General features: G+C 39.9%; 1 protein-coding gene across 2 annotated transcripts in view; it reads right to left on the bottom strand.

Moving 5' to 3' along the window:
- Positions 1 to 25,411, bottom strand: part of Ibtk (inhibitor of Bruton tyrosine kinase) — a 63,648-nt gene extending 38,237 nt beyond the window's left edge. The window contains exons 1-10 of one of the 2 annotated variants that reach the window (XM_006983727.4): positions 25,246 to 25,411; positions 18,766 to 19,453; positions 15,069 to 15,165; positions 13,389 to 13,513; positions 9,996 to 10,106; positions 8,177 to 8,347; positions 5,775 to 5,892; positions 5,505 to 5,685; positions 3,607 to 3,730; positions 1,272 to 1,449 (exon numbers count right to left, since the gene is read on the bottom strand). In XM_006983727.4, the coding sequence (XP_006983789.1) occupies positions 1,272 to 1,449; positions 3,607 to 3,730; positions 5,505 to 5,685; positions 5,775 to 5,892; positions 8,177 to 8,347; positions 9,996 to 10,106; positions 13,389 to 13,513; positions 15,069 to 15,165; positions 18,766 to 19,086 (1,426 nt within the window). In that variant the 5' untranslated portion in view covers positions 19,087 to 19,453; positions 25,246 to 25,411. The remainder of the gene's footprint in view (positions 1 to 1,271; positions 1,450 to 3,606; positions 3,731 to 5,504; positions 5,686 to 5,774; positions 5,893 to 8,176; positions 8,348 to 9,995; positions 10,107 to 13,388; positions 13,514 to 15,068; positions 15,166 to 18,765; positions 19,454 to 25,245) is intronic. The other variant, XM_006983728.4, reaches the window with a different exon arrangement.
- Between the last annotated feature and the right edge of the window lie 514 nt (positions 25,412 to 25,925).

Below are 25,925 nucleotides of genomic sequence, written 5' to 3'. Positions count from 1 at the left end.
CACTATAGCCAAAGTCACCTTTCACACTGGTAGCTGTATCCATATTAGCTGTGTATGACCCTAAGTGTCACCACAAGCTCCCTCCTTTCTCTGCAGGCTCTGAGGAGACACCCCAATGACCACACTGTGCTACTGAGATTCAGTGATCACCAATAAAGGGCAATCAAGAGTCAGCAGGACAGAAATGCCCCTACCCTCAATAGTCCAATCCAGTAAGGAAATCATACCTCCGAGAAATAACTAGTCAAATTCAGTCTATAAAAACAAAGTATTAAAATGTTTCCATGTAGACATGGCACTTACAAAGAAATTATTCTGGCTGCAACACAAAAAGATTTTAAATCAGAGAATATACACAAAGACTCTTTAATTCCACACATAGAAATAATAAAAAAGATGATACAGATTGGGACTGTAGCAGTCAATCTGGAGAGGAGAAAGGAGGAATTTTAAAAACACATTTAAGACAGGAGTAGCACAACTTGGTAACTGTAGATGTACAGGAAGGGGCATGGGGTGAAACCACTGAAGTGCAGCTGAGGATGCATAAGACCATGAATTCTATCAGACCACCAAAGAGTGATGTAAAACTCAAGACTCGCAAATCTTCTTACACGACAGACCTGTGCTCCAGTTACCTTTCAAATGCAGTCTATTCCAGTCTCCTGGACTTTACTATGCTTCCTCTAACACTGTTATTCCCATCCCTATGCTCCTAAGAAACTCACGTACACATTACATTAGTTATAGGTCTCAGGGAACTTTTAAATCAGATGTGTCTCTTGGCTCTATAAGCTATGATACCTGTTAACAAGGGGCTCATCTCCCACATTGTTATATCATTAAAATGCTGCCCTGTATCTACCTACCACACAGTCAACAAACCTTGCGTGTTTACAGACATGAGTCATCTATAAAGAAATAAAACAATAAATCAATATTATGTAAAATTCCTTTTACGTTTTATAATTTTGAAGAGTCTATAATGCTCGAAGCAATCATAAATGTTTTTAAGATATACTGTAAGCCTGTAACAATTAATATATTGGTTCAGGAGGATATAACGAAGGACCACGATGTGCCAGAGAATACATTAAATACTAACAATAGAGAGGAATACCTATGTCCTGTACCATGAGTGACCTTCTATCTACAGGAGATAAATACTGAACTAATCACAAAGGCAAATACACAATGCTTAGGGGTAAACCTAGCAGTTCCGTCACATTAATAGCTGACTAGAGTTCTTCAGTACAATCATACAAACTGACCTTTCTTTTCAGAATTCTTTCTTTTGTCTTCAAACCATTTCCCTTTAAATCCTTCCCCATCCTGTGTGACAAACAGAATTTCGTTTCTATTTAAAGCAATATCGGAGATTGACACCTGGCGTGGATAGGCCCATCGGCACTGCTTCAGAGAGCTGCTAAGTGATCTCCAGCAGAACACCTAAAACGAAACCAAACCACAGCACAATATAAAGCGACACAGCATCAGGAAAAGCAAAATCAGAATTTAAAAAGAGTGCTGTCAAAATAACAGTCTGAACTTGTGTGTTTCGATGGTTATTCTTCCACAGAAAAAAGAGATAGCTGCAGGCAAAACACCAATGCACATAAAATAATTAAGTAAATGTTAAACACACACACACACACACACAGAGAGAGAGAGAGAGAGAGAGAGAGAGAGAGAGAGAGAGAGAGAGAGAGAGAGATGCTACAAGAAATCAAGATGATGTTGGAGAATTACATCTTTCAGGAAGCAGATTAAGCACCATGAAGTATTAAATGTGTTTCCATGGCACTCCCCCTAGGAGAAGCTGTTTTCCATATGCCTTGCTTGGGGCAAACAGTCCTGCTGGGGTATTATAGCATACTAAAATGTTAGAGCCAACACTTCAATGTCAGGTAATTACCAAACTCAATCCAAAAAGAAGACATACTTCATTGTATAAGTAAACAAAGTCTTAGATGAAGAAGTCACCCCAGTTCAGCGACTCCTAGTAGTCCTGGGAACAGGACAGGGAGTGGTGCTGAGGTAGAGGACGCAACGGGAGAGTGCTGGGGTGTCCTGCACAACTTCAGCTACGAGGCGCACCTTTGTCTGGTCACCGGGCACGTTCTACGTTCACACTGCTGACAGAGAAGGAGGGGCTGTTGACTTGTTTTAAGCCCAGCGCCTACTCTACAGCCCAGGCTAGACTAAGAATTCATGAATCCTAGTCTCACTGTCCTAACTACTGGGATTAAAGAGTGTTCCACCATACCCAGCTAAAACTGATGATTTCCAAAGTCTGACTCCCCATAATCAATTTTTGAAAATAATGGCTGTAACTTGTGCCTATAAACACACCAGCAGGTGGAGCTTTGCAATTACATCTTGTTGTATCCGTTTATCTTTGAGGGATGGGGCTGAAGCAGGGTTTTCTAAACCCCAGGCTGCACTGCATCTTCCAACGCAGCCAGCATGGGCTCAGTTCACAACCTTCCTGCCTCAGCCTCCAGCATGCTAGGATTACAGGAAAGCACTCCTGTGCCTTTCTAAAGTCTATGATGGCCCATGAGGAGGGAAGGGGCACTCTGTAGTACTGACAACATGTCCAGATGTGATTATTCAATTTTTAAAATGTGAAGCTTCATATTATTATTTAAACCTCACAAAATATCTTATCATGTCATTATTTTATCAGAAGAAAACTGTTTTCTTAACCAGTGTGTAATTTTATCAATATTACTAATATATGAAAGTTAGATATAATATTAAATTTAAATATATTTAAACTTTATAATACTATTTAAAATTTAAAATATTTATAATTTAAAATATAATTATGAACCTATATTAAGCATGTCCTTAAATATATAATTAAATATTTTAGGTAGGGCTGGTGAAATGGGTTACCATTTAAAAATGCTTGCTGCCAAGTCTGATGACCTGCGTTCAATGCACAGGGCTTACATAGTATAAAGAGAGAAGGAGTTCCCCAAACTTTTCCTCTGACCTCCATAGAAGTGCACCACAGCATGTGCTCATACACATAATTTAAAAACTAAAAACATCTAAAACTGGCAATTCTATTAGAGAAATGCATTGATACACTTGTAAAAGGGATGAAAATTACAGTTAAGAGATAAGACCTAGAAGCACATTATTTATATATGTAATAGAATAAAGGGTATCATAATCTCTACATACATATATAATGTATACATTGATATAAAACTATAATTGGGGACAATCTTTACAACTATGGCCCAAATGTGTAATATATTGCCTGTTTACTGTTATAAAAATAACCATATGACATGATCTTCTATCTACACCTTTCAACTCTGTTTACGGATACTCGGTTTACATTCCAAATAATTCAAACTACTTGTTTTTTATTTTAAGAAGAGGAAATGAAGCTTTAGGCTACAGTTTAGCAACAGTACTGGCACCATTGGGTTAGAGACAGTCCTGGGTGTCTCTGGAACCCTGGCTCCTCACTAGGATGTCAAGAAGGGAAGGAGCATCAGTAGCAACCATCAAAAACCAGGCACTACACTTCACATTATTACCTCTATACAGAGCACGTTACTAGTCTTTAACATAATGTATACTCACCCTTCCGGCTCCATCCATAGCAAGGATGCATATTTTCTGGCCCCCATTTTCTGTCAAGTGTTCTGGATCAACCTTGTATTCCATACAACCTCCAGATACAAGAACCTTTTTCAAGTTTAGTTGTCTGAGTGAAAAAAAAAATCATAAATTAGCATTCTCTAAAACACATGCTTTATTTTATAGAAATAATAATTCAAACAATAACTGTCGAGGAAAGGAGGAAGAGTCCACCTCTCCTCACTGCAGTCCCTCCCCGGCAGTTCCTTCTTCCTACAGCATGTCGTTCTTCTTCCTACAGCATGTCGTTCCTCTCAGAGTCTCTACTCACACCATGGGTTCCCAAACCCCACCTGCCTAGGTACACATTCACTTGGAGTTTCATTCACTGGAAGGCTATCAGCTCCTAAGTATGCCCATATCTTAACAGAAAAAAAAAATATTAAAAATAAAATAGAAATGCTTCAATATGGCTAATCCTAACCAGTCACACATCCCATGAAGGTCATGGCCTCGGCTACTCCCGCACCCATCGGCCACACATCTGTTTTTCTGCGTGTTTGATGTACAGAACACAGGGCAGAGCCTGCCCACTGCTCCTCTACAACTGCCTTACCTCTCAGAAAGTTCACTTGCTTTGAAAACACAGTATTTTCAAAGTTACAATGCAATAATTTAATCTGTATCAGAACAATTTCTTAGTGAAAATTTGGAAGGGAGGTATATTTATACAACTTCATGTGTTCGGGGGAAACTTTAAAATGTTTTATAAATGTGAGTTAAAAACTACAACTTAACATTCTGCAAGTCAACTCACATCTATTTAAATGGTTCTAAGAAACACATGTGATCACATTTCCATGATTCTGAAACTAAAATGCAACCTACAATCAATGTTAGACAGGGATGTTTCCGTGGTAACCTGATGTCTTAACAACCTGAAGAAGTCACCATCTCATCATCACCTTCATGCATAAGCAAGAACATGTTCGCTGCACTCAAATTTAAATCTCTGTGTTTCCAAAAGCTGTTATACTTTTCCAGGAATCAGTCATAGTTGTGCAAAAAATTATTTCCACACTGTATTCCCTACTTTAATGAAATATGATAGAATGAAACATTGCTCAAATATTGCTCTTAAATATCAGTCTGAAATGAAAAACTTTTCCTACAAAAGGTGAATACTTTGGAAGGACCTAAAACAATACACCACTGTCAAATCAGACATGAATTAATAAATGACTAAAGACCATAATGTATCAGGAACACAAGATTACCTCCCAGTTATTTTTAAACACCTGCCCTTTGCATCAGTCTAAACAAAATCAGATGAGACACGTGGTAAGTGAGAGGCAGAGGGCTACAGCTGGCATGGGCACCCAAACCTAAATTGGATTCTGTGTCCTTTGATATCCCAGGTAACAGCTAGTTTAGTGCACGTTACTGCAGCATGGTAACCACAACAAGTACAGTGTGCCAGGATAAGCAGCACACCAGTCAGATGTAAAGAGAGAGCCTGGAAAGAGCGCTTATGGTAAACAACTCTTTTAATAAACAGTGGATAAGACAGTAAAGTCCACAGATGAAACAGTGACCCTAATAGAAAGCAAGAATGAGGATTAGTCTAGTTCTGTGTACCAGATACATTAAAAAGGAAACTAAACCTTGTAGGGCACAGCTTATGTTAAATATGATTCAAAAACAGTATTCTACAACTTGCAAACAGAACTTTTATATGTCTACCAGATCCTTGTCAAAAAACAAACAAACAAAAAAAGATCCAAGAAAGCCATGCTTAATTTTCCCTTCCATTCTGTCTTCTCGTGAAGCACAGCATGCTGGTGAGCAGATCTAAAATCAATTCTTAGAATGACAGGCTTCTTTTTCAGAAATATACATACTTAGTGGCCATCTTCTTGCACTGATAGTCTGCAAGTAAGTAAATGTCTCCCCTTGTGGTAACACAGACAGTGGCGCCATCGCTTGCGGCTACCAAAGACATAGTAATATCCTTATGATGAAGGGCAGAGACTTGACGAGGGGCAGTGACACACTTTTCTCCATTGGGATCCAGTAAGTGACCTAAAAATTTACACAAAGAAGCAAACCATAAAATACCTATTCTAAGATCATACTGTAGCTTTTAGATATTGCCATGAAAAATTTCTTACCCAGTTGTCCACCATTCAGTCCCAGTGTGTAAACGGCTTCTCGAGTCCACAGCACCGTATGAAACCTGCCTGCAGCTACTCCAATGACAGTCTTTCCTTTCAGGTATTTTGCCTGTATCTATTCAAAATGAGAAGTAAGACTCTGCAGCTGACTACGGATCTAAAATCTAGTGCAATCTTCTCTAAGATACAGTCCACCAGATAATAAACATCCTCCTCACAACCACTGTCTTCTCAACCACGAACACATCTCCCCATCACACCAAGACCCAGATCAGCAGAATACACTGATGAAGCCACTTTCAGTCATCAGTTTTAACAAACTAAACCAGCATTGTATAAGACTCAAATCATTACAATTTTAGTAATAGTAAACATTTACAAAATAATCATTCTTAAAAAAATATATACAGTGATTTCTAATCTACCAAATCCAGGATCTCACAATGGTAACACGCTTGACATTTTGGCACAGATGATCTTCTCTCACAAAGGACTGTCTTATGCATACCTGGACTACACCCACTAGCTAGCTATCATTAGCACCACCATCCCACTCCTGCTGAAACTGTCTTCAAATACTGCCGTGTGATCCCTGGGAAATCGAAGCTTCCCTATCAACCTAGGATTCCAAGGTGGCCATATAATGACAATAAAATAGGAGTGCAATCCATTCGCTGCTCCTAAAGAACTCCACAAAACTAAATACCCACAAGTGGACAATAAGACTAGAGACTACACCCAAATATCCTGGAGTAATACTACTGACCCACTAGCAATTCAGAAGAGAAAAGAGGAAGATTTATACACTTAATTAAAACTGTCAATTCAATGATAGTTTTAGATACAAAGGATTAAACCAAAAGGGAATTTAACACATAAGACATGTGTAAAGTGTGATGCACTGAAAATATCTGTCATGGGTGATGAGTTTAATAAAACAATTTAGAGTACTCCATGTAAGGTTTCTAAATTTGGGGAACAGGTACCTTTTGATGGTGGTCATGTGCTGATGGGAGTAGGAAAATGGTGGTTTGACCCACACACCCTCTTGTCAGCAAGTGTGACACTTGAATAGAGACACATTTAATAATGCAAAGGCTTTTTTCTTAGTACCTTGCTTGTGTAAGTATATATTATATTGATACATTTCTTTTTAAGGAAAACAAGTTTCAAACTCAAAAATCTGGGTCTGAGAGTAAATTTAAGTAGTAAAAATCCTGTCCAGCTTGCAAGAACCTTGACTTCAATTCCTAGCACCAAAAAGGGAAAAACAAAAATGAAAAAAATCAAACCACATTCATCTCAGCTTCTAAATATTTAAAGTTAAATCTGCAGGCTGGTGAGATGACTCAGGGGTTAGGAACTCACATTGCTCTTGTGGAGAACCTGAGTTCAGTTCCTAGCACAATGTCAGATAGTTCACAACCGCCACCCATAACTCCAGCTCCAAGAGACTCTTCTGACATCCAAAAGGCACCTGCCCTCAGGTGTACTTACACAATTACAAGTAATTTTTTTTTAAACTTTAAAGTTAACTCTATGGTAATTTAATAGGCAATCTCCCAAGTGCATAACCTCCCCTGTGCTTTTATTTTTAACTTCAAATGCACACTAATTTGTACTGTCATTTTCTTTTTCTTTCTTTTTTTTTTTTTTTTTTTGGTTTTTCGAGACAGGGTTTCTCTGTGTAGCTTTGTGCCTTTCCTGGGTCTCGCTCTGTAGACCAGGCTGGCCTCGAACTCACAAAGATCCTCCTGGCTCTGCCTCCCGTTTTTTATGGAAAAAGATAAACACAGGGAGCATAGGAAACGCTGAGTGAGGTCGTGAGCTAATGTGTACCGCTGACATGGGCACAGCCATGTGGAAGGCTCCAGTTCCTCAGCCACAAGGGAGTAGCACAGCATCACCTGGGTGAAGCTCAAGAACAATGGCAAAGCTTCCCTCAGGAGCTTGAGTGTGAGTGTTTATGAACAACTGGCCAGTGTGTGCAAAGACTAACAACTGCAGCCTTCTCCGCCTCCTGGCTGTTTACAGCCTGGGACTGTGTAGAGACCTCCTATCAAGACCAGCTAACCCTCTCCCTGTGCGGCACCTAATACACATGCTGAGGTTCCAGGATGCTGGGGGTAGTAGGCCACCGCTCATCAAAGTAAGTACACTGCCACTTGATCCCAGCTTCCCCAGACATACGACGTCTGCTTGTCCTTTCTTCATTCTCTCAGTACTGCTAGCCAGGACTCGAGGACCCAGCTGCACAAGCCACATCAGAGAAGTATGTATCATATCACTGAAGAGAAGTTAACTAAGTAGATACAGTTGCTCCATTAATAAGCTACATCTTTTATACATATAAATTTTATAGCAAATAGACACCTTATTGATTAAAAACAGAAGCTTACCTGTCTGGGTACATTACAGCTGGAAGGTGGGGGAATAATTCCTAGTTGGTGAAAAATGTTGAGACCAAATGTATAAACACATCCATCTTCAGTTAACACAACAGTGTGATCCTTGGCAGCTGCCACTTGGGAACAATTGTGACCAACCAATCCTTCCACAAGCCTGGGAACCTAGGACACAGTTAACTTTATTATAAATACACTAGTCAGTAGTGATCATTTATATAAAAATGCACACAGACTCTGTGACACCACATCCAAAATGGTACAACTAGAAGACTTCCCCTTCCAAAGGCAAAGTCTGCGTCTCATTAAGGGACAGGTAAACTAATGAAATTATGTTCATGGTTTATGAGCAAAACGGATGCAAGACCAGTAGGGAACTTCAATCAAATAATTTAAGTGAGTTTTAAAAAATTTTAAAAACTGTTTATTAAATTTTTTCTTTGTATGTGTGCATGCGTGTGCGTGCGTGCATAAGTGTGTGTCTGTGTGTGTGTGTGTGTGTGTGTGTGTGCGCGCGCATCACATGGTACATGTGTGGAGGTCAGAGGAAAACTTGTGGGGTCTCCTTCTGTGATTCTGAGAACCAAGCCCATAATGCCAGGCCTAGCAGTACCTGTTTAGCCAACTTGTTGGGTCTCAAGTGACTTTTAAGTCCTTACTGCATCCCAAATGCAAATTTGGTGGTGTGAATAAAAGGAAAAGGATCCTATGGTGGTTTGAAAAAAAAAGTGGTTCCCAAAGGGAGTGGCATTGTTAGGAGGTATGGCCTTGTTGGAGTAGGCGCACTATGTTGGAAGAAGTGTGTCACTGTGGAGGCAGACTTTGAGGGCTCACATATGCTCAAGCTACACCCAGTGAAACAGTCTACTTCCTGTTGCCTGCATATCAACACATAGCAGCTCCTTCTCCAGCTCCATGTCTACTGTACACAGTCACGCTCCCTGCCATGATAATAGACTAAACCTCTGAAACTCTCAGCCACCACCTCAAGCAAATGTTCTCCACTCTAAGAGTTGCCTTGCATGGTATCTCTTCACAGCAACAGAAACCCTAATAATAACCAAACATACACTATCCTATTTCTTTGTAGTTACTCATACTGGACTCGAAGCTCACATCAGCCACTTACTAGCTATTTGATCTCAATCAAATTTTTAACTTTCCCTCATTTTCCTTATCTGAGAACTAAGCTTTCTTAGTGTTACTGTAATTTACACACAATATAGACAGAAGCCCTTGCAGCTGACCAGACCATTGTGAGGTTCACTGTAAGCAACAACAGTTCACCAAATTCCCCAAGAAGCAGAAGTTAATAATATTGTAGCTTTCTTTCATTTAATAGATAATTTTAAAAAAAAAATCAGCCTTTTCCAATTACCACTAAGTTCCAATAACATAAAAACTAACATTCTAATAATAAAGAAAATATTTTTCACCTTTTTAGATCATGCATATTTTAAGGAAATAAAAATCTGTACTTCTTCAGAGGAGGGTTTTACAATTAGTCTGACCTTTAATTTCAACTCTATAACTTATATATATACGTATACATAATATATTATATATACACGTATACATATATTATAAATACATATATTTTCCTTACTCAGTATTTACTGTTATGCCAAATATTTTTTAGATACTTTCACTTTTATTTAAGTCTTTAATTTTTATGCTATATACTAGGAAGCAGATTTCTTAAAACTATAACTAATTTTGAACATTATTTTGCTTTACAGTTAGGATAAAAAATTAACTGATGTTTCCAATTCATCACGGCTTACTGATGTTTACTATGTAATGACTCACTTACCAAGCATGTCTGCTCATCGCCATGGCCTAACCGTCCACCACGACCGTGCCCGCAGGTATAAACCTGCCCTTTCTGGGACAGAAACACTGAATGAAATTTGCAAAGCACCACCTAAGGAGAAAACGGAATTATGTTATTAAAACTCTCTGAAAGAAAAATCATTTATTTCATTTCTTTAAGAGCAATATTGTTAATTGTATAAGTTAAATAATGTGTTCAGGGGTATTCACTATACTATTCTCTTTACAAGTGTTCTAAATAAAAATAAAAAATATATATGCCTCATTTTAAATTATAACTATAAAATACATGGGAGGGGAACAAAGAGAGCAATTATAGTGAGAAGTATATAGTGTAATATAGTGTAAGCTTTCAGTCCTCAATGACAAAATCACTGTCCTTTGTTTTCCAGTTTAGTGAGGTGTCAAACAACAAGAACTGAGCGGAATGCAAAATGGAAAGTAAGATTATCAAACAGAATCTGTGTTATTAAATAGTCAAACATCAAGAGTGTTTTTAGAAAATAAGTTTGATAATGCACAGCTGGAGAAGCACTGTATCCTTTTTTGATCTCTGTTTTTAATCAAATATAGCTTTAATATCCTTACATAGCCTTAAAGAATTCTGTATTTGTTTTCAAGTCTTTCTCTTTCCCATTTCCTTTTTTGGTTCCTAACATCAACCAGCTGCTGGCACACACTTGGCACTCACATACTCCACAAATAAGCATATCAAACAGGTAGACTGCATCACGAGAAGGTAGCAACACCCAGTCCACAGCAGCTTTAGACATGCCCATGCTCACAGGCGACCCCACAGGCCACGTTTTGCTGCTTTCACGCCAGCATTACGTCCCTCTGCCTTACTACTCTACACCTCCTTCCTCTTAAGATACACAAAGATGAGAAAGAAAGAAATCCTAGAATCGTTCTCCAGAAAGGCATGGCCCTTCGAAAATAAGAAAACTGTAAACTGAGCTATAGAAATCGATGAGTGACTCATAGAGTTCTGTAACACATGCTTGCCCCCAAAAAAAGAATATAAAATACTCATTTAGCTGTACCACAAATACAATAAAAGTCTAAAAGCCAATCCCAAGTTTATAGTTAGAATTTTTAAAGGAAAAAAATTGAGTCAAAACGAAATATATTTGGTTCAATTACATATTCATTTTTATTCTACTACTAAACCCATGACACCAGAACTTGATGTTTTGAATTTTTAAACAATTCAACATGGTTTTTCACTTCAGTTCTCTAGGATATGTAATGATTTTATCTCTGCCCCATGTTCAGTTCATTTGGTGCTATACTACAGAGCTCTTTTTCAGTGAGTAAAGGGGCTGGCTCTTCACCCAACTGTGCTCAGTAAATACTCCCATCCAGCTTCCGCTTCCTGGACTGAAATTTACAATCCTTTTCTTTTCTCACACCTGTCCACACAGCTTGCCTTACTCATGTTCTATAGTAAATAAAGTTCCCTTGATCCTCAGTTTCTTCACAAATAATCCTATTTCCTTTCATTAGTGAATTTTGTTTTTTAATGTCTTGTTTATACCATCAAGTAGAACAGACTCAGTTTTCTTATACTCCATATACAAGAGGACCAGAAGGTAGACTCATACTCTAGGTCTCTTAATAGCACCATTATTCCCTCATTACAGGCAAAAGCTCCCCACTCCTCAAGACCACAAAATCTAGCTCTACCACATAAAAACTAGAAAAGGAAAAACATCTTTTGAATATCCTAAACGGTCAGTCATTAACACCTATGAACAGATTACCATCTTATGCTCTAAGACAAAAACTGAAGGGATGGCACACCACTGTGAAACCCTTGAGGACCTGATCAGACTAACACGTACTGAGCAGCACCGCCCGCCCGTGGGACGGCATGGCTGTGCACCTGTTCCCCTCATGCTCTGACAGCCCATCTCCTCGTGTTCACTACTGACTCCGACACCGGGCGCGGGATTCCCATCCATGCTGTCCTTCCATCATGGTAAGGTTTTCCCGGGTCTAGAGCCAGCTTTTATGACACCATCCTACCATTCCCTGCATTCTCCAGTCTCTTCCCATCCCTATACAAGCTCCTATTCCTGGCCTTTCAAAGTTGAACATTCTCTATAATTAACTTTTTTTATTAAAAAACAAATGAACAAACAAAAACTTGCTAGCTATGATCCATCAGAGCTTGGCTTTGTGATGTTATACCAAGGCCTAACATAGTGCTTGTATCATTCATATCCAAATATTATTTTAGTTAATGACACTAACAATTCCACCAGAAAACCCATCCAAACCAGAACTGTCACAGGCAAGCCAGGCATGCACAGTAATTTTAAAAACTGAGCATTCCAGTTTCAAATATAAACTAAGGATTTGTAATGACACGTGACCTTAGGTGAAGTCAGTACATTACTAAGATTTCCAAAGCCTCTTGTGTAAAAGGTTTGGTTCTCAGGTTGGTGTTACTAAAAGGTGGTAGGAACTCAACAAGGGGGCGAGGAGGAGGTTAAAGATCATTAGGGGAATGCCCTCAAAGGGACTATGGGATACCAGCCTCTCCTTCACACCCCTTGCTTCTTGGCTGCTCTTAGGTGAGCAGTGTCTTCCGTCACAGTCTCCTGACAGCTGTGCTATCTCACAAGACCCAAAACCAGAGCCAACTAACTATGGACTCCACAACGTGATCCAAAATAAATCTTTCCTCCTCTCAATGAATCCCAGGCATTCCTTTATAGTAACAAAGATTAACATAGTTCGTAAGACAAAGATGAACTCAAATGATGGGCTCTGAGGTATAAAATGTAAACATCTTAGCATTACAGTGAGTACAGTGTGAGTGACTTGTTAAATTTAAATACTTTTCAGGACTGCCCAGAGTCCTGTAAACATAAAAGGAAAATGAAGCTTGGAAAGAGTAGTATTAAAGACACGCGCGCGCACGCGCGCGCGCGCACACACACACAATGCTGGAGAGGAGGAACAGACTGACAGTGGCAGTCTGTGGAAGTAAACCACATCGCTCAGCAGCAGGACAGAGAGCATGGAGGAAAGCTTCATAAGTTACCAGCTCAAAGTGCACACTCACTCACATTTAAGAATTCAGGATCATGTACCAAAACCAACACCAACCTGCAACACATGCACTCGAGAAATAAATGGCTTAGCACCCACTACACATATGTCTGGGGTACCTTAGTCTTGATATGACCAAAGCTAATGCAGTCAAAACTGAAAGTAGCAAATTCCTAATGGATTTCATCATTCAGGTGTTATTAGAACTTCACAAGAGTAAAAATGTGCAAAATCCGAACTATCAAATGTAATACTTTGTCTTATCTCCCAAAGTACAGACATCTCTATTTTAATATCATCTATTTTAAAATACCTGCTTTACGTAAACTCCGCTCCTGGAGAACAGATCCACCAGCTCTGGGTGATGCTTGCTATTCTGGCTTCCGTGGCCCAAAGTAAAGTTTGTGTTATCGCCCCAAGTATAAACTTCTGTGGGATCTGAAATAAAAATTAAGATTTTATACTGTTATAGTTTAAATGAATGACAACTTAGCCTAATTATATATACACAATAATCATCCATTTACCTGAAACATGACTCAACAGAAGCTAACTTAGCTTCCATATTTAGAAAGATTGCACTCTTCATAAATATGACTTTATTAACACAGTATATATAATTCTAGGAAATTCTAAAACTCAGAAAATCCACATCACAGTGAAAGCGAGAAGAATCTGATGTGAACAATCCCAGCATTGGCCCTCACTGAGAGCTAACATGTAACCTCCAGCTGAGAGAAGCATCACCTGCCCTGTCTATCTTGTTTCCAAGAAAATCTAAGTATAAGATTGATAATTATACCTGCGTTTATAAAGTGAGCACAGTATCACTGTTACTATATGTTATGAAATAAACATTGACTTTTTTTCTTTTTTAGGGGAATTGAGGGATTCCGAGTGCAGAATGATTTCTGAATTTATTATGTAAGAGAACATGGCCTTGACCTCCTCACCTTGCTACCACCTCCCAAGTGCTGGGATTACAGGTGTGAACTAACACATCCAAGACTAACATTAGCTTTCTCAGTTCACTCTTGATACACAAAATCACAATGACTAGGGAAATAGCCTTTAAACTGATATAAAATTTAATCAGAGGGAAGTTTGTGGTAAGTCTTCAGTTTTATTCTGGAAGACTGAAAAATGTTCTAGAACGAAATTATGATTGTCATATACAATGTAGGGGAGGGGATGACTGTTCTCACTTAGATAAAAACTCTGCAACACCCCCATTTAATCCTCCTCTCCCTTCCTGTAAATTCACAAGGGCAAAGAAACTGGAAGAAGTGATACTAATCTGTGCAAGCAGGACTTGGGAGACGATTCAGTGGGCAAATGTGCTTGCCACAGAAGTGAGGGGACCTAAGTTCAAAGCCCCAGGACATGAGGCAGCCAGACATGGAGTGAGCATCTGTAATCGCAGCACTCCAACAAGAAGATGGGCGAAACCAAGAAAATCCCAGAAGCTTGCACAACAGCTCACCTGGCAGATGCCATGCATCTCTAACAAGGTGAAAGGCAAGAACCAATACCAGGGCTGTCCTCTGACCCTCTGACCTCTACATGTGCACTCTGTCACATAAGCATGCCCACATTCACACACAAACGCAGACACACATCCACAATGTGTGCACACACACAGAGACACTTACTAAATAAACTGGTAATTTTTTTTTTTAGGTAAAATAGTTACTTTTTCAGTTACTTTGGGTACTGATGTTATTTTCTGGATACACACTATGGCTCTACTATAATAATAACAATTATCAACTGCCAACCCTTTGGGTTGTGCTTTAACTCTTAAAGACACAACTTAAAAAAGGCAAAACAAGATGTTATGAATAAAAAAATAAAAATAATCAACAGATGTGAAAGTAAAAGTTCTTTGTAGATATTCAAACACATAAATCCTCAGTATCTTAATCAGAAAAAATACTAGCAGGAGTTTCCAGAACTGCACCTTGCTGGACTGACTGTGTGAAGCTATCCTTACCAGTGTTCTTAAATACAACATGAGTTGGCCTGTCCTTCATTAGAAGATCCAAAGGTGACAATCCTTCTTTATCTTGAATATACAAGCTAACACCATGCTAGAAAAAAAAAAAAAGTACATATTATCAATATCCTCCCAACCAGTAACTTCTATATCAAATCAAATGATCAACACCATAAACACACTGAATAAAGAAAGATAACCATGCAATAATTATCTCTCATAGTTACATACATTTTTCACTGATACACAAAAGAACTAAAAAATGCTCATCAAAAAAAAAGCTCAGTCATGTTCACTACAATGTCTGTAATGCATAGGTCACGCTATGGCATGTATCATATACTCAAAAGATATTTGTTCTAAATACTTTGCAGTTAGTGTGTCATTCAACCCATGCAACTCTGGGATTCTATTAGGTTTTCATAACAATAGGAAAAACCAAAGCAAGCTCTTCCAGACCACGGAGTAAACAGCAGTATAAAAATACAATGGCACCAGGTGCTAGGCAGTAGGATTTACAAGTTTGAATTCAGCTTGGAAAACTAAACGGAATCTGATCTCAAAATTTAAAAACAAGACTAAGTACAGTCCAGCCACAGAGTACTTCCCTACCATGTGTGAGGCCCTAGGCTCACCCCAATATTACAAATGAAACAGTTTAAAGGACACTTGCAGAAGAACTCTATAAACATAAAGCCTTTGGCATTCAATCTCATCATGGAATAAAACGGTCAAAACAAGGCTACTTAAGATTGTTACCACAGGCTGGGCGGTGGCGGCGCACGCCTTTAATCCCAGCACTCGGGAGGCAGAGGCAGGCGGATCTCTGAGTTCGAGGCCAGCTTGGGCTACCAAGTGAGTTCCAGGAAAGGCGCAAAGCTACACAGAGAAACCCTGTCTCGAAAAACCAAAAAAAAAAAAAAAAAAATTGTTACCTCAACCGTACCTTTATGTATGCAAAGAGTTTCTGCTGAGGTCTCTTGTATCTCGAAATCAGAGACTGATAGTGTTGACAGTATGTGTGTATATTTATTGATCAATTTATTTTGGCATTTGACATAAAAATTTCTATAGTTCTGAAGTTTATCAGATGCAAATTCTCTGAACCTGCATTCATGATTATAGTGTTTGTTATCAACAAGTAACACTTGAAGCAAGCAAAAGCCCAAAATTCAGGCCAAATCACAACTGTTTCAAGTTGAAGCCCTAAATATAGACATATGCCTAGCAACCTCTCAGACAGAAGAAAACCAAACAACCCTCAAAACTCAACAGAATTAGCAGCAATGCAATATTCTAGCCAAGGTTTCAGGGGTGAGAAGGAGTAGGCCTGCAGCCAACTGATGCTTTAATTCTTTAGCTTCCCTACAGGGAGAGAAAAGGGATTGGTGATGCTCCTTACAGATGTGGAGCAGAGAGGCAGAAGGACTACTACTCCCCTTTTGTAGATACAACTGAGGTCTCATGTTTGGAAATTCATCCAAGATGACTCGGTAAGTAGGGCCCTTACACAATTTAGCTACCGAAGGATGATATTGTACTACCAATAGACATTAGAAATCATTTTGGTGAGAATATATTACAAAAAAAAAATCTTATGTAAATAATTATTTTAAAATAAAACAGCTGAAAATACTAATGGTAAGATTCCTAATTTGACTACAAATTGCTTGAGGATAGAAAGACGTTAGTATTTTCTGGGCCTGCATAAACTTGAAAAAATGCCTGTATAAAGCGAAGTTACACATTTAGAATGAATGACTCAGTATTCATTAGTGCCATAACACCGAGTATTTCTCAAAACACTTCATAATCTGGCTATTCACAAAACAAACCTAGATGGAATCTACTGAGTGAGAAATTTCATATAAATTAAGCTGATTTTAATTATCAAAATTTTAAACTAAAAACATTTTATTCTAGTTAAACAAGAAGTGGACCTATTATTCAAAACTATTAATTCTGATGCTCAACAACCTTGTAAAGCAGTCAACGATAATTTATTTTTTAAATACCCAAAGATATTATTTTAAAATTTTCAGTGGAACTCATTAGACTGGAGTCACTTTAACAGTGAGTTTCATTGTAGCAAGCAGAAGCTCAATATAAACAGAGCAACAAAGGAAGACCTGACCAGTCACAGGCACCAACGAACCTCCATGAGGTTTACACTCTGCCCATCTGCTCAAACAGCTCTCTACACCTCTGGGCGGGGGTGGGGTGGGGTGTGGGGTGTGGGGGGTAAGCAGGGTACTGGAGGGGGAAACCTGGACCTTGAGAATGCTAGGCAAGTATTCTGCCCCTAAGCTACTTCTCCACACTGAACCTCTCTTGGGTTTAGGTGCTGCCCAATTAATAAACTATTCTTTGTTCAAATAAAACTGTTCAAGGTTTTTTCTGTCAATAGCATACAGTGCACATATCATAAAACTGCACAATAGCTCATCGTATGTTGTGAGCTTTGATGTATATTTGAAATTTTACATAAAATGTGTAAATAACTAAGATATAAGGGATTTTAAATCTAAAGATGAGTTATAGCAGTAGAGTATCAAACACATGTAAACCTCTCTTAGAAAATACAACATGAAATAGATTAAGAAAATGCCATGCCTAAACTCCAGCCAGGGAAGCAGATCAGTGCCTGGCTCTGCCATCAGCAGAGACGCTTCCTCCCGCAGCACATGGTAACAAATACAGAGACCCACAACCAGACAATAGGCAGAGTACGAGAGATCTTGGAACACTCGGCCCTAAATGGGCTGTCTCCATCAAATCCCTCCCCCCAGGGCTCAGGGAACCCTGTGGAAGAGGAAGTGGAAAGAGTGTAAGAGCCAGGGGAGATGGAGGACACGAAGGAACCATGACCTTCTAGATGCAACAGGAATGGCACATGTAGGAACTCACAGAGATGGAGGCAACCCGCACTGGGCCTGCCACACCCCACCAGATGGGTCCTAGAGCTGAAAAGAAGTAGTTGTACCTCCAACAGTAGATGGCCAAAAGAAAATGAACTCAATGGCAACACTGGAGACACTTTATCTCATAATGTCACATCTGTGATATTGAACCTTTTTTTTTAAATTTTACCTTATTTTTTAACTTTTATTTATTTATATTTTCTCTATCTTTTTACTCTACAGGTCCTCTGTGTATATATTATAGGTTCTAGTGTAGTGTGTTTTTATGAGATTCCTCAGTGTGCGAACAAGTAGGTCTGTTTCTTATGCCTTTTCTTGAGCTCTTTTCCTTCTGTTTTGTTCAATTGCAATGTGTTAGTTTTTGTTTTATTTCATTATGCTTTATTTTATTTTTATCCAAGAGAAGCCTGTTTTTTTTTTTCTCTCTCTTTTTTTTCAAGACAGGGCCTCACTATATAGCTCTGGCTGTCCTAGAACTCAAAATGTAGACCAGGTTGGCCTCAAACTCACAGAGATTTGCCTGCCTTTGTCTCCCAAATGCTGGGAATAAAGGCATAAACCTGGGATTAAAGGCGTAGCTTGCTTACTTTCTAATGAGAAATAGGAGGTGGATCTGGATGGGAGTGGAGATGGGAAGGAGGTAGGAGGAAGAGAGGGAGGTGAAACCTTAATCAGGATATATAATGTGAGGGAAAAAAATATATTTTCAATAAAAGGAAAAAGAAAAAAGAAAAGCACATGCCTAAATAAGTTTTAAATAAACTGACACTTACCTTCAACAGAGACCAAACGCAATCAATATGTCCATAAAAAATGCTTCTGTGCAATGCTGTCCAGCCTGACTCCTTGTCTTTCACCAGCAAATCCACTCCTTTCTCAATAAGCCAATCCAACACTCCTTTCTTCCCACAGGAGGAAACCAGGTGGAGGGCATTCCTGCCAAAGACATCCTTGACAGTTGCAGCATTGAAACAGTGACTGGAGAGGAAGGCCTTGATCTGGTTCTCACTCCCCTTTGTCACCACAGAGAGGACATCCATAGCATGCTTCAGGGATCGGCATTTTGATGTGCAGTCAGGGGTGGCAGAATCCATTCTAATTGCTTTTATATTGCTTACTCCTTCAGAACAGTCAGTGAAGAAAATTTTAAAAATGAAAAGCTAGGACACAAGGATACTATTCAGGAAGAATTATTGAGAAGATATGATCCTCTGGGGGTTATAATTTAATTAATCACAACAATTATATAAAACTATATATCTTTGTATAATCTTTTGGCACTTAAATCAAAAAATTATAAATAGTTCTATAAAGTTCATATCAAATACAAGTTCTTTAATTTTTTCAAAAAATCCCAGTTTATAAAGTATTCCTGGAGTCAAGCACCAAGGGGGAGTGGGGAGGGGAACTCCCCCTCCACACCGTCTGAGCCTTTCAAATATCCATAATTGCGAGGGTGACCTGGAGGAAAACAAAATAAAAGCAAAATTACAAATCTAACTCTCTTGAAGTACTTTACAATGTAACTCCACATCTAAATGCCCTTCATTAAAAAAAAAAAAAAAAAAAAAAAAGCTATCAACTTTCCATATTGGTCTCTTTCAGAATGTTCATTATCTCCTGTATTTTTAAACTCTATAAGCTACGTCCCCAGGAGCTATAAACACATTCAAATCTATTACCGTCAAGAGAATGTCTTCCAAAAGGTCACCACTTAAAACTACATCATACCCATTACCAAAACAACCAACACTTCACCCATTTCTCTTCACTTTGTGGTAGGCAATGTGTCTTCTCACCTGAATGGCCCCTTGTTATGGGGGAAATAAATAACTAAACTAGGGGTATCAGAAAAACTGGAGCACTATCTGAAAGAAATAATTTTTGACACTTTATACCTGTATTAATATAAATTTTAGATGGCTCAGAGACAAAAAAATGAAAACATAAAAGTCATTATAGTCATTGCATACAAAAATATGATCTGAAATCTTGAAGTATAAAACGATGATGAGATTCAATATAACTCTTAAAGCTATATAAAATGTTAAAGACAAAAAAAGGAAAACCTTTCCTATTACATGGTGTGTAAACTTTTCCTTGATATCTAGTCTCTGGGAACAGGAAAATAAAAAACAGTTACAAGACTCTTTAGAGACAGACCGTAGTGCACTGTGTGCACAGGGGAAACTTCGGAACATTAGATACAAATATGGAAGAGTCTAAATAAGTTATTTCCACGCCCACCTGAAATCACAACATCAGAAGTCTAAGATCTAACTGGCTTTCCGATACTGACTATTCTGATGAGTCACCTTTTAGAAATGAGAGCAACAAACTACTTGAATTCTAATTCTAACTCCAGGTCTGTTTCTGCAAACCTATACAGTTTTAACTGAACACAGACCTACAAAAACAAACAAGCCAACCAACCAACCAACCAACAAACAAACAAACAAAAACCCACTTCAAAATCTTAGTTTGAACCTAAAAGAATAAAAAGTCTTTGGCACTTAACTGGCACCAAGAAAAGGAACCAATGCCCCAAGTAGTTTAAAATGTCAAAACTAAACACAATTTATAGCAAACAGTCAAGTCACTGATCTCACTCTTGCAAGCTCTAAAGCCCACACCACTCCTGCTTTTCCCACATCAGGAGGGGTTAGAGGTCAGACGGCCTTTTGTGTTTGAAGTGGCCACTGTACCAAATCCTAAAAGGCAGGATGGAGTAATAATGCAAGGCTCCTGCATGGGTGGTGGGCTAAGAAAAAAAGGGCTAAACACTTTGGAAATCAGAAAAAAATGTAGCACACTATACTGGTTTGAATGAGAATGGCCCACATGTTCCTATTTTTGAATATTTGGTCCCCAGTTGGTGGAACCATTTTGGGAAGGAGTATGAGGTGTGGCCTCACAGAAAACATGCTACTGGGAGCCAGCTGAAAAGTTTCAAAAGACTCTAGCCATTCCCATTGTCGCTCTCTGCCTCCTCCTTGCAGATAAAGATGTAAGCTCTCAGCTATTCTCGCCACCCGCCTTCGCTCTGCCATGATCATAGACTCTAACCCTCTGAAACTATAGCCTCAAATAAACTTTTTCTTTCACAAGTTGTATTGATCATGGTGTCTTATCACAGAAGTAAAAAAGAAACTAAGACAGGAGCCTAAAGAAACAAACAAACAAATTATAAATAAATCTTTGTCTTATACATGACCTATGAAATGCTGAAGAGAGCTGGCACAGAGTAGCTAGCTAGCTTAGCCACCGGCAATGGTTCAGCCCAACGACTGTCCCACCACAAAGACTTTAGCAAGTCAACACTGAGTTCTGAACCATGAGTCACAGGCCTTATATTCCTCAATAATTAAGAGTATAATTATATTTTAAAACAAATCTAATCATCTAATCATCTACTCCCCTAATATATCCCAAACAAAAGAAAGCAAAACAAACAAACAAAAAACCCAAAGTCTCACATGTTAAAAACAGCTTTATCTAACACTAATCAACAATCTTACCAAGTGTGAACCCTGTGAAGTACAACAACCAGCCTGACAAGGTATGTTCACTGTTGTAATATTGGCACAAACATTATGAAGTAAACACTTTCTGACTGGACTTAAAGGCTTGCTCCATAACATAGAACTCATATCTGGCACCATTAATGGGGCCAGTTAATGGTTGGGTAGGTCACAGGCCCTAGCTGAGAATCTACTACTATTATTCTGCTAAATGAGAATAACTTTTAACAGACTTCTAAGGACTTTTCATTATATCCATAGATGAGTGCATCTCTCAACCTTCATCGGAGAAGATTCTTTTAGCAGTAGATGGTGATTCACACAGAGACCCACAACTACTCAGCATGCAGAGTAAGAGACTGTGGAATGTTCACCTCCAAATGAGATATCTATATCACACCCATCCTCCCAAGGCTCAGGGACCATTGTGGACAAGGGGATAAAATAATTTAAGAGTCAGAGGTAGTACACAGCAATTTTTCTGGACACAGCACAATGGTTGCACATATGAACCCACAGCCACTCTGACTGCATACACAAGGTCTGAACATAATAAAGCCAGACAAAATCTTAGCGTGGGGCAGGGAGGTAATCATGAAGTCACTTCCCTAGCTGAGGAGCTACTGACAATTGATGGCTGATAGAGAAAGTCAGGGGTGTGGCTCATACCCATGCTACAGTAAATAGCCTTACACCCATGCACATACAGGAAGCATAAGTTGTCTAAGTGTGTGTGTGTGTGTGTGTGTGTGTGTGTGTGTTTAAGACATTTAAGTGGAAGGGAATAGTGGTAGAAAGGACAGGGAAGGAATTAGAGGGGAAGAAACAGGGAGTGAGTTTAATCAAGACACCATACACATGTAAGAAATTCTCAAACAAGAAATAAATATCCTTGGAGTCTAGGTAGAGTTTCATATAAGCATAGGTATTTGTGGTGGTATGAGCAATAATGTCCCAAAGGATCCAATGTTTGAATGCTTGGTTCCCAGTCAGTTGAACTGTTTGGAAAGAATTGGGAGGTGTGACTATGTTGGAATCAGTGTGGCCTTGTTAGAGGAGGTGTGTCACTGGGGGTGGGTTTTTTTGAAGCTTCAAAAGCCCACACCAGGCTCAGTCAGCCTCTGTGCCTCTCTCTCTCTCTCTCTCTCTCTCTCTCTCTCTCTCTCTCTCTCTCTCTCTCTCTCTCTCTCTCTCTTCTCTCTCCTTCTATTTTGAGGATCAGATGTGAGCTCTTAGCTACTGCTACAGAACCATGCCTGCCTGTGTGCTGCCATGCTCCCTGTCAAAATGATCAAGGACTAACCCTCTGAAACTGTAAGGAAGCCATTAATAATGAAATATTTCAACTATAAATCCCTTTGGTCATGGTGTTCCACAGCAACGAAGACTGTATTATGCAGCCCACAACGCTCAGATTCTGAATTCAGGACACCTGAGCTAGTAACACAAGTATGTAACTACCTAAGGATCCTGAACACACCACTTAATTTCTCTAAGCTTCAATATTTTCATTTGTAAAAGGAGTTTTAAAGTATCTCTTGACCTGTTCTAAAACTTAATGAGATATTTTATCCAACAAGTTAGGAAGGAAAATAGGACATCTTGATAAGTCAGAAAATGTCAATACTATATTAGGGCCCTTTTTTTTTTTAAATACTTTTCGTCCAAATCTTTAAAAGGCTACTTCTCAGTACTTATAAAAATACCTACCATCATTGAACTTTCATATGGACATGTACATACAGAGCTTTAACTAAATTAACTATGTCTCATTTCAACCTGTTTATTGACCCTATAAATATTACTACCTTCACCTTACTATGAGGAAACAAGTAACCTACCTAAAAATCATACAGTGAGAAGAGTACTCTGGATACCACTTGTCAATCAACTGGCTCTCTCACCACAGTTAGGAATGTCAATAGGATGTAATATAGTGTAGTCAAGAAAACTGTCACTTGGGTTGCTACACTAAACCATAGACAAGCGGCTTGAGTTCCCTATTCCTCCATTTCTTCCTTTGTGAACTACTGACAATAACCTCCCCTCGAGATAAATGCCTTGCCGACATGGAAGGCTTTTAAGATCCTTACAGTAAGGGAGAGAAAAGCATGGTATCCTTCTTCATAATTTTCACAATCAGTAAGCAAGACTGTTTTTACTGAGCTCTTTAGAACCAAAATACCTCCCCTGTACACCTATATCTTTACTAATTTAAATGTTTCAAGCTACATATTATGAGTCATAATCAAAGATCAGTTTTTACAAGCCTAAACAAATTTTTTTTTTTTTTTCGAGACAGGGTTTCTCTGTGTAGCTTTGCGCCTTTCCTGGAGCTCACTTGGTAGCCCAGGCTGGCCTCGAACTCACAGAGATCCGCCTGGCTCTGCCTCCCGAGTGCTGGGATTAAAGGCGTGCGCCACCAACGCCCGGCTCTAAACAAATTTTTAAAAGTAAGCGCTTACAATGGCTAGGACAGTAATTTAACTCTATTAATATTGTAATCTAATGTTCTCAAATACTCTCTGTGTAGAAGACCTAGAAACTTGGTTTAGTTCAATAACTATCTCATTTTCATAACAGAAAATGTGCCCATTTAGGGAGCAAATAAGTGCATCTGGATGTAGCAAAGAATAATAAGAAACGAGTGTGTCGAAAGTAACAAGTCATACCAACATCCTTTAATAGGTATACTTATTTAGTCTAGAATTTTAGAATCCAGAAGCATCTTGAAAGTTAAAAAACTAAGTGAAATCATCACACAAAAACTAGCATACTGAAAGTCCTTCAAACAAGTTTTATTAAAAATGAAAACCAACATATCCAATTAATTTTTGTCTTGAAGCTGCGATGTGACTAAAGTTTGGCAAAAACTTTTTTAGAAAACACGTTTTTTTTTTAAAAAAAGTTCTGACCTCATGTACCATGAAGTAGGTTTCTAAAACAATAAAAAACAAACGAACGCATTTCAACAAAGAAGTCAGAAATTAACCAAAAATGCCTGCGAATTTGCATTTGGGAGGTAGCCGCACTATTAAGAAAAAAAAAATTAAAGCACCACCCTTCTCATTATTTCTGAGGAACTTCTTCAACTGTCCTACTTCGAGGGCAACGGAAGCAGGTGCTACTCAACTTCTGCTCCTCGAAAAACACCCCCTCGGGCTAACACAACTCGAGTTTCATGACTACGTTGGGATGTCAGATAACCGAGTCAAACAAGGCCTACGGCCTGGGTTGGCCATTTCCCCTCTGAACTGGAATTCCCTTGCAACCTGATAGGAAGGAACCAAAGGCCTCTTTAGCCTATCTCTGCAGAACACACATAGTCCCTTTCCTCCCAGCAGCACGCCTTCCTGCAAGACCTGCCTGCTTCTGCAAACTCAGCAGGGCCCACGTGAACTCAAAAACAACAAAAAAAAAAACTTGGTCAACTCCACTAAGGGCTTAGGGGACACGGGCGCCTCCAGGAAGGGCTCCAAGGGAAGTGACGCCAGGCAACTCTCGGAACTAGAAATGCAACGTCGCTGGAGGGCGTGTCGGAAAGCCGGGCGACGTAGCACTTCGCGGGACCAGGCCATTCATTTAGCTGGAGGGGGCGGCGGGGCTGCGCTCCCGGGCCACCCGCCCGCGCCACGCGCGGCGCGAAGCTCGAAGCCACCCCTCCGCGAGTCCCCTCCCCGGGGCCCTGCTCCCCCCGCCGCGCTGGCGGGACGCCGTCGCCTCCGCCCTCACCAGTCGCTAGATGAAGGTGCGCCGGGGGTCTCCGCTGGGAAGGCGCGCGGCCGCGCAGGGACTCATCTTCAGTGACGGCGGCCGGGGACGATGAGGGGAGCCAGGAACCGCGCTGCCCGAGTCCGCTCCGGAGGCTGCTGCAAGCGACAGCCGCGAATGCCGGCGCCGGGACGGGGTTCGGGGACCTGGGCTAGAGCGGGCGGGCCTCGGGAATAAGGCGGGCGCTGATTGGCTGGAGTTCGTGTATGCCCCACGGTGATTGGTCGGGGCCTGCCCACAAGGCCTAGCGTGGCAGCACCTCGGCTGTGGCCTTCCCCTAGGGTCCCAGAGGAACTTGACCCTGCCGGCCTTGGGGGCTGCAGACACGGGCTGCCGCCTTGGACTCAGAGCCCGTGGTGTCCCTCGTAGATGGCAGATGTCATCCTAGTAGTTGTGTCCCCCGGCAGGTCGTGACTTGGAAGGGAGGAGAAGGCGGGGACGGAGAAAACAAGGATCTGGCTGGATGCCCGAGCACCGGTCACCACTCAGTAGAAGGATAGACACCTTAGCTAAGTTGCCTCCCGGGTCCCTAGCAGTGGGGGGACTTGGAAACCAGGGGTGTCCTCTTCCCAGGTCTTAGCCCTGCTGCTCTGTGGGCCCCTGTTATGCCCAGATTGTCCGTCACTCCCTTTGTCAGAAGG

Source organism: Peromyscus maniculatus, chromosome 7 (assembly GCF_049852395.1).
Source record: "Peromyscus maniculatus bairdii isolate BWxNUB_F1_BW_parent chromosome 7, HU_Pman_BW_mat_3.1, whole genome shotgun sequence".
Lineage (NCBI taxonomy): Eukaryota > Metazoa > Chordata > Mammalia > Rodentia > Cricetidae > Peromyscus > Peromyscus maniculatus.
This window is presented reverse-complemented; position numbering and strand designations above follow the sequence as displayed.